The sequence below is a fragment of the Sparus aurata genome, chromosome 16, assembly GCF_900880675.1.
Source record: "Sparus aurata chromosome 16, fSpaAur1.1, whole genome shotgun sequence".
In the NCBI taxonomy this organism is placed as follows: Eukaryota; Metazoa; Chordata; class Actinopteri; order Spariformes; family Sparidae; genus Sparus; species Sparus aurata.
The window spans coordinates 19899741-19916477 of NC_044202.1; the positions used below are offsets into that span (position 1 = coordinate 19899741).

General features: G+C 39.2%; 1 protein-coding gene across 1 annotated transcript; it reads right to left on the minus strand.

Moving 5' to 3' along the window:
- Positions 1-7260: 7260 nt before the first annotated feature.
- Positions 7261-16374, minus strand: gnmt (glycine N-methyltransferase). The gene is made up of 6 exons (XM_030391912.1): positions 15944-16374; positions 13297-13424; positions 12156-12269; positions 11807-11949; positions 9864-9985; positions 7261-9290 (listed from the first exon to the last, which is right to left on the minus strand). The coding sequence occupies exons 1-6, from the start codon at positions 16150-16152 to the stop codon at positions 9119-9121; spliced, it is 888 nt and encodes a 295-aa protein (XP_030247772.1). The 5' UTR covers positions 16153-16374; the 3' UTR covers positions 7261-9118.
- Between the last annotated feature and the right edge of the window lie 363 nt (positions 16375-16737).

Below are 16737 nucleotides of genomic sequence, written 5' to 3' on the forward strand. Positions count from 1 at the left end.
TGCTGGGTAGCTTAAACGTGCAATATGTGAAAAATGGCCAACTGTTGAATTCATACTCCAAAGAAACCAGGAGTCACCACACTGCTGCTAACTGTAGCTGCTGTCAGCTACTGGGCTCAGTTAACCGTGCAGCTAACAGTCGTATAAGCGGGGTCTACCCTGACTGGTTAGCATGCTTACTTCAATAGGCATCAATGCTCAACACAATACATGGATGTCTTTAGAATACCATCTATAATGTTATTATTTCATATTCTGTGGATAGTTTTGGTTCATTTTTGACAGTTTTGAACAAGAATTCTTACAAATTGCACCTTTTACGAAGCAAACTTTCTGCTTTTACATTTCCCAGCGCAAAGAATGGGGACCATTGTTTCTTCAGGTAAAAAATGGTAAAAGACAAAATGGGCTGGGGCTGGCTGATTAGCAAACCAGTCGCTTTGTTGAACCTCAGCATGGTAATTTCTTCGCACTCTGTTAAGTGTGAGGGAAATTCTCCTTGTTAAAGTATATAGTTGCTAATTCTCTGAAGAATTTTAGACCAGGTCTGATGAATCGCATCACTTTAATACATGCAGCACGGAGAGAAGTCCCACAGTGTTCTCTGCAGTCTTCCAAACTGTCCTGAGTTATACGCTGTCAGGTAACAATAGAACAGCGGTGACACACTTTATGACAGCTGTATTGATCATGACTTCCCCAGGGCAGTGACGCTTTAATGTTTTATTGGACAGTAAGTGCTATCCTAGCTTCCATCCTGTTAACACCTTAGGCATAGAGAATTGCCCCTCATATGACTCCCTGACATGTTCTAACACTGACAGCTCCCCACACCTTAGGTGAAGGGGAATCCGCCCTTCACTTACACCCTGATATGTTCTCTGCCACACATTGATTTTCTGGATCCAAAACTGTTTAATTCCCACATGAGGTACCACTACCAAGAAGGTGATGTTTTCATTTCACCTGTGTCCATTTTTTTTTCTTCATTGGTCAGCTGGTTTGTCAGCAGGATAGCACAAAAGTAATCTGTGGAGTGAGAAGGACTTTTTGGCCTTGGTGGAGGTGTGTGTTCTACATAGTGCCATTCTAGTTCACTGACCATTTTCCACTTCTTGCCGTATCTTACACATTGCTCCTTTATATGGTCAGTTAATCTTAAAAAAGTGGAAGGATTTTGTTAACACACAAGTGCACACAGATATACAACAAAAACACACATTTAACGTATCTCTTCTTTCAGGGCCCACCTTTCTCCTGATGAGAAAGGTGGGCCCTGGGAAATAGAAAAAGTAAAAAAGAAAGGAGAAGTGGTGGGGAAAGAAAGCAGTTCAGCGGGTGTGTAGCGTGTAGCATGTACGGTTTTTGTGGGCGCTGTGAGGCTAATCAAAGCACTCACAGACTTCAGCCACTCACTTTATTCTCTGACCAAACCTGGAAAACTCAGGAGAAGACAAAACGTTTTTAGTTTTTCTTTCCCTCCACATCCCCTCACTTTTCATCCTCTACCTCTAACGTCTGGAAATCATCATCTGGCATCTCCCAGTGGAAGCGCCGAGGCCTGTTAGATGCCGTCTGACTTTTCTCTCCCCTCCCCATCTGAGCCTTTTCTCTTTCAGCATCTCTGGATCCTTTTGGTACCTTTTTTTTCCTCACTTCACTGGTTTCACTTTTAGTTTTAGTTGGATACTTTTGTTGGTTAAGGTATGGAAGTATCAGAATCAGAATAGCTTTTACTGCCAAGTAATTTTACACATACGAGGAATTTGCTGTGGTCTGTAAATGCAAAACAACAAACAATACTCAAAATATTTAAAGGACATAATGAAACTATTAAGTGTGCATATAAATATAACAGAGTGTGACTAATTCTAAAGTGGGTGAAGACTTTCCAGATGTGTCCAGCAGTGCAAAAAGTTCGACCTCGATTGTGCAAGGTTGCATTAGATACTGACATTGCAATGTGCAAAAATAAGAGAGTCAGTGGCTAGAACTTTCCTTTATCCTTTAATATTTAGTACCATATGGCTCGAGTACAGCCAGCTGAAGTGTGTGCGAGACGCAGCCCACACTTGGTACCTCCATATCATCCATTGCTTTTTTCCATATTCCTTACGTTGCTTGTCTATTCCACACACGTTCAGCATCTCCTTGATTGCCTGTTTTACACGCTCTGCTGTATGAGACCCATGAAACTAGTGCGCATACTGGCACGTTATAACTCGAAATTGGAATGTAATGTAATGCCGAGATGATAGAGCATACCGGGGATTCAAAAACTCCAGGTGACGAAGAAAACCCTGATCCTCTTAAAATCTAATCTAAAAAGGTCAAATCTAAAAATCAGCCTTGGGTCCACGTTCAAAATTGCAGATCCCCGATCAGTAGAAAAATGCCCATATCGGCCCCGATCCCGATCCTGCAGATCGGATTGGGACATCCCTAACTAAAACATCAATGTGTTGTAAGTTGCGTATGGGAAGAAAATGTTCTTATGGCGAGAGGATTTGGTCTAGATGGACCGCAACCTCTCGCCAGAGGGGAGAGTCTCAAAGAGTTTGTGTACGGGATTGGAGGGGTCAGCAGATTACAGCTGATCGCCCTCTCAGCAGAGCCAATGATATGCTGTGGTCTGCCCTCGTCCCTGGCAGTAAAGGTAGTGTACCAGATGGTGATGGAGGAAGTGAAGATGGACTCAATGATGGCAAATTGTTCTCGCTGCACCAAGTCACCAGATGGTCACCAGGTCTCCCACCTGTAGGCTGACTCATCCCCATCTGAGGTCAGTCGCAGTGGTGTCGTCCGCTAACTTCAGGAGCTTGTAGAAGTAGAGTAGAACCAACACAGCCTTAGGGGGATCCAGTGCTGGTGATCCATGAGTTGGAGACATGTTTCCCAGCTTTACCCTCCCCTCAGACAGGGAGTTGGGATTGATCTACAGGTGGAGTCTGGCATGTTCAGTTGGGAGAGCTTGTCCTGTAGCAGAGCCAAGATGATGGTGTTGAAAGCAGAGCTGAAGTCCACAAAAAGGATCCTGGTGTAGGTTCCTGGGGAGCCCAGATGGTGGAGGATGTAGTGGAGACCTGTTGGTTCTGTAGGTGGACTGCAGGGGTCCAGTAGTGCTGATGGTGATGGTTGTGAGGTGGGGCGGAACAAGGTGCTCGAAGGACTTCACCACAGAGGTTAAAAAATGCACCCACCAGCTCACTGATGAATACAGAAAAGGCTAACTTTTGATAAACGGTCAAAGTGTCAAAACGAGCGTTGGGCTATTGATTTTACTTTTGGCATGAAAATGTGTGTATTTCCCATGATGCCGTACTATTAATTCTACTACTATTGTACCTTAAAAAATTATGAAGCCTAAATGCAATAGCTCGAGGTAAAAAAAAACCTAATGTCAGGCCATAAACGAACCATATCACAGCTGTATGACAGCAACGTCACCACCACGTAGTTTCTTACTACACTATATTGCACACACTTAATTTAGTATAAATTGATCAATAAACAAGTTGTAAAGTTAGAATAGCAGAATAATACCCAACTAAAGTCTGGGCGTGATGATGTTAGCAACCGTATTTTTTAAAATAAACATTTTAAAATTCAAATGTGGGGTACTCACTGACAGATTTTATGGTAAAGGACAAAATGTGAAAAATATCTTGCTTGTGTTGATCACCAGCCTTATTTCAGGTATCTAACTGAACCCATTGCTAACTTATTTCTGTGTTTTAGGAATCATTTCTGCTGCACTACATTAGTATATATACACACACACGTGTGTGTATATATATATATTTCTATTCTTACAGTGTTATTTTATATTTATTCATTTATATGTACATTTATTTTATATGTATATTTATATATGTGCATATGTATATTTATTTCATATATATATTATACAATATATTTCTTAAACTGCTTATATTATATTATCTATATTACTTATACTTATATATATCTAGATATTTATATTTACGTCTTATATGTATTATATACATATGTCTATGTATAGTATATTGTATTTATTTCATATCTTTTCATATCTTTATATGGGTGTGGGGTACTTTGGTGTCTTTTCTTTCTTGATCCTCTATATGTGTGTAACAGTGCTGTGTGTGACATGGAGCTTCAATTTCCTTGAGGGAACCTCCCAAAGGATTAATAAAGTTGTCCAAGTCTAAGTCTATATAATTAGAGTTATGTTTATGATCACCTGACAAAATGAAATTTAATATTCACTCTTTTGGCTCAGTTTAAGTCTTTTCCAACTCTCAAGAAAAAATTTGGGAGATAAATGTTCCACTGTATTCACCTGCTAGTAAATTTTGGTGGTTAGTTGTTTGGAGCTGGGCAGGTACGAAGAGCTGAGAGGAGCAGAAGAGTCGAGTGGCAATTCTCTGAGGGGTTTGTCACTATGTTTAAACACCTAACACAGAACATATACACTGTTTGAGTAAATGTATCAATTCACAGAGCTTTAAACAGTCTACATAAACATTTGTTTCTCACGAAATACAGAAAGAGCAGTGAGTTCCAACATATTGGTCACATCATTGTTAGGCACCTACAAATGATTCATAAAGTAATATCAAAGGTTTCGGGAACATTGTGTCCTTTAAACCATAAAAAAATGTGCTTGTATTTCTCCAGACTTCTGGAGCTAAACAAGATGCGAGTCTCGTTACAGAAGATTAACCCCAAACAAACTGCTGTAGCTTTCTATCACTTTCCCAGGAATGTTCCACCATCCACAGAGAGTTTAGAAAGACAAAATATCTAACAGCTGGGTGACTGGGTGTGTTCATAGAGTATCGAAACAACAGTCAGTCATGTCACAAATACCGCAGGTTTCTGAAATCACGTATTGAGGATTGGATCACACCACCTCGGAGAAAGAAAATCCAAAGTGGAGTGGTAAACGAAGGAAATCGTTTTGGTCCTAAAAACAAACTTACTAAAAGATTTTGTAACGAGAACATATGGTAAGAACTGTTAACTTCTTCTCCCCTTCAAAGGCTCTTCTGTAGTGATCATTATGAATCATCATTTCTCATCTCCTTCTTTCATGCCAATCTGTCTCTCTCAGCTCCCTCTGTTTTTGTTTGATTTGGCCAATGATGTGCTGTGAAAGCGATCCTCCCCAGTAAAGCCAGTCATAGTTGACCACTTTGACTCCCCTAACTGCAGCAAAACAAAGCGGCGCAGGCACATCTGGCAAACGGCTCTCACATCTGGTTTGTGTATCAGCTCCTTGCACGGCTGTCTACCACAGAGTCTGATAGCATACCTCGGAGACATGAGACGAGATGAGCTCCAGAAGCTCCGCTGCAGGGAAGCCTTGCTATATGATGGTGAGCAAGTTCAAGTATGGAGGTCAGACGGACGAGGCAGGAAATGTCACTCACTGACAAACTGTCAGACAGTGAAGAAGCTATATGTTTCAGTGGGGTTAAGAAATTTCTAGTGTGCTTTGAAGTTTAATGTGTTGCGGCAGAGTCTACAAAGAAAGCTAGGCGGTAAAAACGCTGGTTCTTACAGGTTTCAATTCTTTACAAAAAAGTAAAGGAAGAGAATGTAAACCAAATGTGAAGGCCCTGGGACTTGAGGGAGGAATGCAAACAGTTTAGCAATCACAATACACATAAGTGAGACCAGACCAGTGTCATTAAAATTAAATGAGTCGTTCAAAAGTTGGTTAGTGTCAGTTAAGACTCACAATGGTATGATGATGAAACTTTTTCATGCAAAAAGACAAAAGCAGCGGTTTACTAACGAAGTCTGGTCCTCATCTGTGGGATTTTGTCTGCGTTTCAAGAGTCGCTTGTAATCTACTACCACCCTCTTGTGTCAAACCTGTATCACAGCAACTACATCATATAATGTCTAGGAATGATTTCAACACAGTACAGTTTTCAGCAGTTGTGTCTCGTATAAAAATCAGGATTCTGAAATACTTGTATTTTAAATCATCCAGTGATGCAGTGAGGTAGCCCTTGTTTGTCTAATGGCATGAGTAACTCGTTTATGTCCATTTACAGGTTAATGTCAATTGTATAAATCCTCACATGCAAATATGGTTGCACTGAACCTAAAGATTTTTTGTGTGGTTAAAATGCAAATATGAGATGTAAAGCTGATGAAATGATGCTGATGACGCCTGACGGGAAGATTTACACAACAGTTCCTGATTTGCATGTATTTGTTTTACTGAGATATTGTCTTTATTGTTAAATCTTCAGTTATATTAGCTTTCAATGTGAATTTCTCTTTTTAAATGTTACATTAATGTTATTGTCAATGAAGGTACAAAGTGAAAACTGAAGGTGAGAAACCTGTGTTTCAGGACATTTTGTTGAAACTAGTATTTGCTCTCACTTTCGACTGGTTCTAACCATCATATCTTGCTCTTCTTCTGTGATATATCAGTATGTAGTTAGAGTACTATGAGTGATGATTTCTTGTACTGTACAACACAGAGGTGTCATAATTTAGAAATCAAAATCGAAATGAGCATTCAATTTCAACTGTTGAAATCAAAAGCGGGATCTGCCATTCCTAATCTCTTCTACTTGTTTTCTCTCCACCCTCGCTTACTTGCGCACATTCACCATATGTTCAAAGAAAAACAAGAACAGCAATTGTGGCAAATAAGCTGCCAGGATTCTAGTCATGGATTCTAATCTTGGTAGCTTTTTTCCATTAAAGGAAACTCATGCTTTTGTTGTAAAGTAGTGATGGGTGGTGGGAATATTCAAATTTGGGGCTGTTTTGCCTTCTCTGGAGTTGAACACCTGCACAGAACCAAGGAGAAGGTCATATCACACTTGATACCGTACAAAATCGAAAGTGACAGTTAACATGTTAAAGTCTTTTATGTTTTAAAATTGTTTAATTCGAAATTGAATCAAATCAAATTGGATAGTGGATATGGAGAATTGTGACACTCCCTAGTACAAAATAAGGTCATACAGACAAAACTCCATTGTAAGATTAGAGACACAGATCGGTTAACTTTTTAAACTGGGTCATCAAATATATTACAATATGATGTTGAATTATGAGCAATTTTAACCCACCTATATATAACATCAAACTATGTAAAAAATATTTGTTCCCATTTTCCCTCAGTATGTTTATTTTAAAAAATGATGTATTCTGTATGATTCCTATTGAATCCTAAATCTGACTGTATGCACATATCTGTCTGTCATGTAACAGAAAAACAACACTAAATAAAAATGTAACATCAGATAACTTATTCAGTTTTTTATTTCATGCAAAATGAATGGAATAATCAGTCAGTTATGATTTTTTTTACACTTGTTCTTCAAAAGAAAAGGAAACATAAGACCGTTGTGAAAAATGTTCAGCCATCTTTCCACATTCTGCAGCTAATGCCGATCTCTATCACAAACTACCGCAGATTTTGTTCTACAAGAGGCACTGGCACAACATCTGAATGCACCATGTGGTCTTGCTTCCGCAAACAGCAGGTGTAGTGATAATATTTGACTATTCTCTGCCAGAGCTCCTTTCTCTCTCTGAGGAAAAACACACTCTTAATTTGGTATCAAAGCAAAATGGATTTGAACTTGGATAGTAGAGCACAAATGATTCTTCGACTATCTCTCTCATTACTATCTGATACATGGACTGTGCAATTGAATAACATTAAAGTTTTTCACTTTAATAGGTTCTTTGGTTGTTACAATTTAAATGCTTTTTTCTTGCTTAACCCATCCTAGAGTCACACTATTATTTTCTCCTGTTGGTAGATTTGGATGAATCCTCAATAGGACATTAGTTTTTATTGGCTGACACAAACTTCTGGTGTGTTGACTAGAAAACGTAAAGGCTTTTCTTGGCTCCAATAAAGTAAGAACTTACAAAATACGTGAACCTACAAAACAGTTAAAGAAAACAACAATGCCACATTAAAAAAAATCAAGTATAAGAAGCTTTGAGGAATTTCTCTCAAGAGCAGGCTTTAGTGGAAAATCTTGATCCGTTTTTCAGCTTCAGAGAGATTGGCGGTCAATTAGCTCTGGAGTTGAAGGGGATTTTGTGAGGTAGTCAAGGACACTTCAAGGTGGAGGGACCTTGACTGGATTGACAGCCAGTGTGATAGTCCAAACAGGTTAAACAAGCCTTTAAGGTGTCGAGATGATTTACAATCTTGGGGGAATTGTCATAAATATAAGTAATGAATTGAAATATCAAAACTGCCATTGCGCTGTGCCTTTCACAGATGTGTCTGAATTTAAAGAAAGGCCAGAATAAGATCAGCCTTTTTTACTTTTCCAGCTCAAAAATATAAAAGATAAGCATAGAGACACAGAAAACAGATGTTCTGTGTTTTTAAGACTCATGTGGTATACTTTCAAAAACAACTGCCTAAGAATATATCTTAGCACTCTGTGTCACTGTCACATTTCCCAACATGAGGAATACCAGTAATGTACAGCATCATGATCTGTGTGGATATCAGAGTTCAGAAAGGAAGGAGGCAGGGAGGTAACAAGACAAACACAAAAGCAGGGCATTGTGAAGATACCAGATGTGGGTAAAACAATGCTCTGATATATTTGGAATATATTTCTAAACTTGGTTTGACCTTTTTAGATGAGTTACTGTTTTGGATATCAAGGAACACAATGTGTTTTTTTTTTTTTTCTCTTTTTTACCAAAAAAGATATGAGAATCAACAAATGTCTTCTGGCAAAGTCAAGGAAACTTTGCTGCTTTAACATTTTAGCATTCAACATTTTAAAATGATTCAAGATTCATAAAATGCACAGTCAATATATTTTCTGACATAATGAAAATCAAACCAGATAGCTACTGACACTGCACTACGTCACTATCAGGATGACTTTAGTGCCCATGTGGTCATCATTTGACCATACAGTCAGTCAATTTACCAAACTCTTTCCAGCATTCTTAAAAGAAAAAATCCTAAACCTTAATTATAATTTTTTTAGATTAGAATATTTTTAAGACATATTCGAATATAATTTGGCGGAATCTGACGTACTGTCGAAACATGAGAGAACAGAGCTATTATTTTGCTTTGTCTGTGCGTGTAGCATGTTGTTTGGCTGTGCTCTTCTTATGCCGTCTTCTTACAGACGTGGATGAAGTAGCACGGGGCCTGGGACTGGCCAGGTACGTATGTCTTGAAATCTCCATAGACGCTGTGCTCCATTTTGCCACCGAAGGCCTCGTTCAGCAAACCTTTGAAGCTCTCCAGACAATGAGGATAGTAGGACAGACGGAATTTACTGCAGAGGACAAACAGAGCATGCACACATTACAACACCTCCAACCACTGAATAAATGTACTTCTTATTGTGTCTGACATGTCCTTGAAAAGTGTTCCCTGAGTGTATGACAAATAGCATACTGTATGCAAAACACACACAACACAAAACACAAGGCCTTTAAATAACATGATGACACCATACTGTGATTTTTTTGTATTGTTACATTGCTAACAATGACTGAACAACAAGGAAATAAGAATAGAAGAAATCATCAGAGGTATCTTTGGCCCCATTCACACTGCCGGAATAATGCGCCTATACTCCGCCTTGCCGTCTGTTTAAAAGTTACAGATGCGGAGAGGGGAGTCAGTTTCACTCTGGCTTTGAGCCACCGTCGAGGAGGGATGGCGTCTGTGTGAATGGAAAAGCCCACATTATGGAAGAGGGGTGTGTCGTCTGATGGTGTTCACAGTCTGACTACTTAACAGATCCTTCACTCATCAAATAAATGAGAAATGTGTGAATATACTGAAAAAAAGCTGATGATGCATTTTCATAGTGCCATTTCTTTTATTTATACTTCTGACCTACCTGACTTCAGGAAGATTGTGGAGGGCAGCCTTGGGCACCTGAATAGTGTAGTCCAGAGTGATCATATGAGGCTTATTGTTGACCCACAGAACTGAGGTAGAGATGTCCTGAGTTAGATCACTCTGCAAGAAAACACACAAGCACATGTATAAAATATATTGATGGGTATTAAGCACTACATACTTCTCATAACTTTTCCTCTTTGCTGCAGTGCAGACCACCAGTGAGCAGAGTGATCTGGACCACGAGAGCAGACTGTGGGACTACAGAGGCATCAGAAGAGGATTTTGCTGTAGCGAGCGACTGTTAACTTAGTCTTCATATTTAGGCCTTCCAGCTGGATAGTCCTCCTTTGGCTGGATTCAATAATATGGAAGTTGTTTGGAGGAAAATTATGTGAATTAAATATGGCTCATTGTTGATGGCACCTGCTGTTCTGTCTTTATATTTCTATATAATACGATGGCTTGTTTAATTCAACTTTAGATGTCTGAACTAGAAGAACTGCTATTATAGTACATTATGTATATAATGAATATTTATAAAGCTGATGCTACACATAATTTTAACTCGCATATATAAACACTTATCTTTCCATATTATTCCTAAACAGCTTTTCTTCCTCAGTCCTCCGTGTTTCCCTCTATGCACCAAAACACTCTTAAAACCAATTCCATGAACATTTCCTTCCGTTTCTCAGGGGCCACCTTCATCGTAAATCTCTCAATATCCGTCAGGCTCTGAATAGAGATTTAGGTCTCAGCTGTTGCCATTGATGGTGTAAATTAACCATACATGAACAATACTGTCTGCTCAACTCCTCCCCACAAAGCAGTGACACGCCAGGAAGTGCAGTAAGATTAAAAACTGTCTCTTTATGCGCTGCTCAGGCTAATGCTTCTCCTCTTTAGTTTTTTAAGTTGTTTCTTACAAGCTTGTAATGCATTTCACTTTTTCTTTCCAAAAATGTAGTATTTTGAATGGGCTGTTTCACATATCAGTGTATGAAATAACAGCAACTACTACTGTATATGGTCAAAATGGCTAGAAAAAAAGCAAGTAAATGCACCAGTGGATTCTTGGCTTTTTACTCCAAACAGTCAATGCACCAGGACGCCTTCAACAAAACAACAAGCAACACCACAATTTAATCAAGTTACTGTCGCCACCGACTGATTCATCTCATTTGACAGAGTTTTACTGCCAGGGATCCCCCTCTGGCTGCCCACAAACAAAAACCAGCCAACCAGAGTTTGATGAATAGTTTGACCAAATACACCTTAAATGTGGTTTAAGCAACAGATAAAAGAAGATGAAACCACTATAGGGTTCATGCTAAGAGGGAACTCTTCGTTGAAAACACAAAAATTTAAAAAAATTAGTAAAAGAATGTAATAACAGTTCTGATGTTATGATTACTATGTATTGTTCTGCAAATACACTGTATATAATGAAGTTAGCATGCTAACCAGCTAGACCTAAGCTATCCTGGATTCAAAGCCTTTGTGCCAGTGGTAAAAAACACCAACACTCCCTCAGTTATCTGAACTCCCAGCCCGGACTGCTTGCTATCGCACCTTTAACGGTCTAATCATAAAACACTACACCAGCTGTGACCTAAAGCACACCTTACTGTACACACGAGCTGTGATTTCAATTCTCCATCTCAGGTGTCTAATAGACCAAAAATGCTTCCTTTTGAATCAATACAGCTCTCTACACAGGCTCATGTTTTACTCATGCTGTACACATGTAGACCTGAAGGGTATTTTTCATCTGTTTTTACATGCAGAACTACAATGATTGTGTGCTACGCTGCAAGTGTAAAAGATTAATTAGAAAGATTGCAGCAGAAATTCAGGTAATGAGGTTGGGTCTGATACAAAATGATCTCTCTACATGTCAACTTAGACGCTCTGTAACAAAAGTCATCAAGTTGTTACCTTATAGTAGATATTTTTGCCTTGTGGCGCCCGGCCAGTCTCCAGGATGTAGTCATAGTTACGGTGGTCAATGATGAGGATCCCACCTGGTCTAACCATACTGGCAATGTTCTGAAGGGCCAACTTTTGGTCACTCTGGTCCCCTGAGAGCAAAACAACATCACCAACATGATCATGCACAATCAACTAAATGATAGTTTAGTGGCTTGATGTTGGTGGTTTGTGGTCAAGCATCAATTCAGGGACAGATATTTGGTTGCGACTGTGATCCAGAATTCAGAGAAAGAACGATATGAAAGAGATGATTGGAAAAACTGGTCATTGGTTGAGCTGTCCCTTTATCTCTCACCTTTAAAGTCTGGTAAATGGGCGAATGAGTTGCCGAGGCAGATAACAGCATCAAAGCCAGGTCCTGGTTTCTGAATATCTTCTTGTAACGTCAACCAGTTGGCCTCTTCGATCACTGAGGATAAGATAGAAAAGAATGGTCAAGAAAACAGGAGAACGTCATCAGAAATAGACTGAGTGCTGGCTTGGCCGGTTATTGGATCCAATATGCAGCATTTTTCCAACTACCAAAATCTGTGTTTTTTGTCCAATTGCAGGTAAAATAAATTACGTTAAAATCAATTAATTTAAAAACACCTTTACCTTGGAATAACCTAAGAGAACAATAACAAAATGCATTTTAATTACCTCTATATCCTATTTCTGTATCGTGATGAGAGGATACTTTTTCTTGCCTACAAGATTCAAGTAATGTTTTAAGTAACTGTTTTACACATTTATCATAAGTTCTTTGTTTTGAAGTTGGCAATTGGACAAACTACAATATTATGTCTGTATTGCTCTGTAGTTTCACTCATTGCCCTGTTTTACACATCACAAATAATAGCCTGTCAACACTGAATAATCTAAATCTGCAAAGTAACTAGTAACTAAAGTTATCAAATAAATGTAATGGAAGAACAATATTTGCTTCCAAAATATAATATTCTACAAAAGTAGCAGAAGTAGTATATAGTAGCAAAAAATGGAACACAAATTATACTTTGGTATATTGTTGATTTAGGAGGCCCCTGTGGTAGTGTTTCCACTATCAAAATCAAACCACCAAAAAACAAAATGTCAAGAATGTAATTATCTAAATAAAAATCTTCTGCTTCTTTTTAACTGGCTACATACTAATCACTGCAACTACGTACGTGTCATGTAGATGCCTAAGTATTAAATTGAGACTTAAAAATTCTGTTTTTAAAAACTCCTTGCAGTAGCTTTGAGGAAAGCACTTGAATAAACTGTACTTGGTTACTTTGCATTACTGGTTCTTCTAAAATTTAGAAATCTAGTAATCAGCACTGGTATCAGCCAATAACACAAAACCATCTGTTCATCCCTAGACACCACCTGATGAACATGGCAGGAATGAAAGAATATGGGAATACAGGGATTTAAAATAGAATTCTCAAACTAAATCAAACATGACTTACCCCACTTGTCAAACGCTGGCTCTTTTCTTCTATCCCATCTTGACTTCAGTGCATACTTGAGCATTTTGTCGCTGGCATCCACGCTGACCATATTAAACCCCTCCTCCACCAGCATAATCGAATCAACTCTGCAAAATAAACAACACATGCCCTGTGAACACACGTTCTGTAGAAAACAGCAGCAGGACCTCAGAAGCACTGCTGATACAGCAATAGGAGACAAGCATTTCTAAAATGTATATCAATGGTGACTTTTACTGACTTTATCTTGTTTCTGAAGCAATATGACTAGAATGCTGTGATGAGACTGATGGGTCTCAAGAGATACTTTCCTTTCATTTTGCCTGAAAAATAAGAAAAATATAGCAACATTCCAGTGATTTAACTCTACTCATCTTTGAACAGCAATGCAGTTTGTCAAGAGTGAGTATGGCTTCAACATCTTCATGTTTTACAAGAATTAAGAGGTGGCTGGTATTCAATCAAGAGTAGCTCTGAATGCTTAGAAAGCATTGCAGAGCAACAGCATGAACCCAGGCCAAAACACAGTCTGAAGTGTCTTATGTAAAGACACACACAACTTTTTCCAAACTAACTAGTTGTGGGCTCATGTTAAATTAAGATGGAAGAACATTTCCACTGACAAAATCAAACTGATTCACTTTTCAGGTTGAAAAATAAGCAGGAGCTGCACAGGAGCCAGATTTATTGGCTGATTACCTGGTTTAACGTAGAACACCGCACTGATAAACAACTGGATAAGTGCAACAGCAAAGAAATATGTAATAAAAAAAAAATACAGACAACAACAGTCCGTGTGCAGTAAGACTATACAGTATATATAGCTCAAATTGCAGCTCAAATTAAACCCCATACTTGAGGTTAGGGAAACATTCCCTACAAGCTTTGATTTACTTGAAATTATGCAACATAAATCTCAAGGCAAAACAAAAGCCAAAGCCCAAATCCTCTTTGGTTTTGAACAAAGGAAATTATTCTGCAAGTCATAATGATTAATTCTTTAATTGCAGGGGTGATCTGCAGCTCTTGCATAAGGTGACTCCAAGTCTGATGACAAAACAACTGGAAAGCCTTGCGTCACATTTAGACAGCCAAATTAGTGAGGCAGTTCGGGTAACCTCATTCCACTACGAGCGTGTTTGTTTTCATCGCCCCAGATGGTCGTGCCACTATGGAATGGGGTCAGAGTCTATGCGCTGACTTTCTCCATACTGAATGAACACCTCACACCAGCCAGTGCTCTTTGAGATAAGAAGCTTTTACAACATTTATTTGTGAGATGCCAAATTAGTGCTCTGTTGACTGAAGCAGGGTATCAAAGATAAGATTATTGGGTCCCTTGTATTTATGACTCAAATGGAAGTGGCTGTAAAGACTGTTTTAGGTGGGTTAAAAAAAAAAAAACCCACACATTTCACAAGCACGTTTTGCAGATGGGTCAACTAAACTGAAATACTGAAATAATAAAATCAATGATAATATTGCACAATTTGGCCTAGATGAAAAGACCTATTGACGTGAACTGAGGGGCAGGCAGGTTAATGTATGTTTTCTTCTTGTCTGAGTTCACCCAGTGGCCTTGATGATGTCCCAGAGCACAGATAGACTATCAGCAGAGGTAAACAGTTCACAGGGAACCAGTCAAAACTTCCTGCAGTGACCCAGAACCGGTTCATCAACGCAGTATCTGCTCTCATACACAACGGTGTTCCCACAGCCAGCTTCTTGTTGTGCACACAATACCGTACATCTTGTCTAAGCCATATAAAACTTCGTAGTTATAACATAAAAAACACTTGATTCAGCTTGTCTCAGCTCATGGTCCCATACACTAACTGCTGCTGGAGGTAAAAAGTGAAACAGAAGCTGGTGCAACTCTGCACTTTCATTCATCACTCCCTGGCCTAATCCGGATTTTGTCCGGAGTAAAAGGGTCAGCGGGTTGAAATACCAGGAAAGTCCATCTAGCTTGATTATCTATTAAGATAAAGATAATCCAACATATAACTGAAGAAAAAATGGGCATTTTAATACATAAATTATCTGAGCATAACAAAGTTAATGGTATGATAATAAAAAATAAAAAAAATCGATTTTAGTGGAGGGATTCAAATCGCACAAAATCACTCTGCTATGGAGCTGCATAATAATTCTATACTATTCTATATTACCAGCGACACCCATTCACAAACCTGGAGTGTAACTGAGAGATTTGAATTTGACGGGCATGTTCCACACACCTTGGGCACGATTGGGTGCGGTCTCCTATTGGGCACACTCTTTAATAGTCAACTATGCACATAATTTGGCATTAAAACTTTAAAATGTCTGTCTTATTTTACCAATCACTCCATATTAAAACGCTGTATCTAGATGAAATCAAAACCCCGTGAGTTATTTCATTTGGATAACAGACTTGATGATAGATATAACTCACGCCGAATTAACGATTCGGTTGTATAAATATTATACATTTGTAAAGGTTTGCACTAAAGGTGTGAAGTTTGCTGATATACATTGGTATGCACTAAATTTAACACAGTTTTAAAGGAGTTTGGTGAGCCCTTTACTGCCACGCCAGCCCAAACTGAGATATGTCACCACCTGCCACATTGCCTGACATTACCCTGTTCCGCAGGCTACATCCAGCACGCTCCGCACAGCTTGCTCTTTCAGCAATGACACCACCCAGCTTTTGTATTCCTGAGTCCTACTCTGCGTGTCTCCGATGTACAGCTCCCAGACTTTTGCTGCTTTCCCGTCGGCATATTGGTCAGGAAGACCCTCGGCGGCCACACCGAGAGAGCGGGTCCTAAACACGCTGTCGACCGACATCCTGCTGACGTTACTTGTACCTGCCTCAGTGTTTTCTCCTAGCTTACACCCCAAACAAAGGAGTTACTCAGTGCACTGGCTGCTTTAAATGTGTCTGAAAACAAGACAGTTGTCTGACAGGTATTCTCTCCACATGCTAGCACATATCTCAGTTGTTGTTATTTATATGAGTAACATAGAGGGGACAAACTTTAATCCAATGACACGCTGCTGTGTACTGACGCCTACTTTCTGATAGGACGAGGCAAAGGGACACGCATGGACCCATTGGGGAAGACGGCCCTTACTTCCGCGTTTACGTTAGACGACGTCCATGGATATTTTACCCTAAATAAACCTCACAGGATTCATTTCACACGATCTTGCATCATACGGTAACTTACAAAAAAAGGTCTGTCAATCATGTACTTTAGATATGAGGTGTTAAGGTGATAGGTAACGACAACCGCCAGACTGCTAATAGGGCAGAATTAGCACCAGCGTAGAACAAGGAGCTGCCTGTCAGTCTTCACTCAGGGCAAACAACCCTCAGCCTCGACAGTGTGGCGCAGAGGCCTCGCCCCTTCAGAAATTTCATCATGCAGC

What these genes read in the sequence shown, in the direction of transcription:
- gnmt (XM_030391912.1), bottom strand. Translation starts at nt 16,152, where the DNA reads ATGTCGGTCGACAGCGTGTTTAGGACCCGCTCTCTCGGTGTGGCCGCC. An exon ending in GATGTAGCCTGCGGAACAGG is followed by an intron (nt 13,425 to 15,943) that starts GTAATGTCAGGC and finishes TTTATTTTGCAG; the next exon opens with AGTTGATTCGATTATGCTGG. An exon ending in CCATTTACCAGACTTTAAAG is followed by an intron (nt 11,950 to 12,155) that starts GTGAGAGATAAA and finishes TTTTGCTCTCAG; the next exon opens with GGGACCAGAGTGACCAAAAG.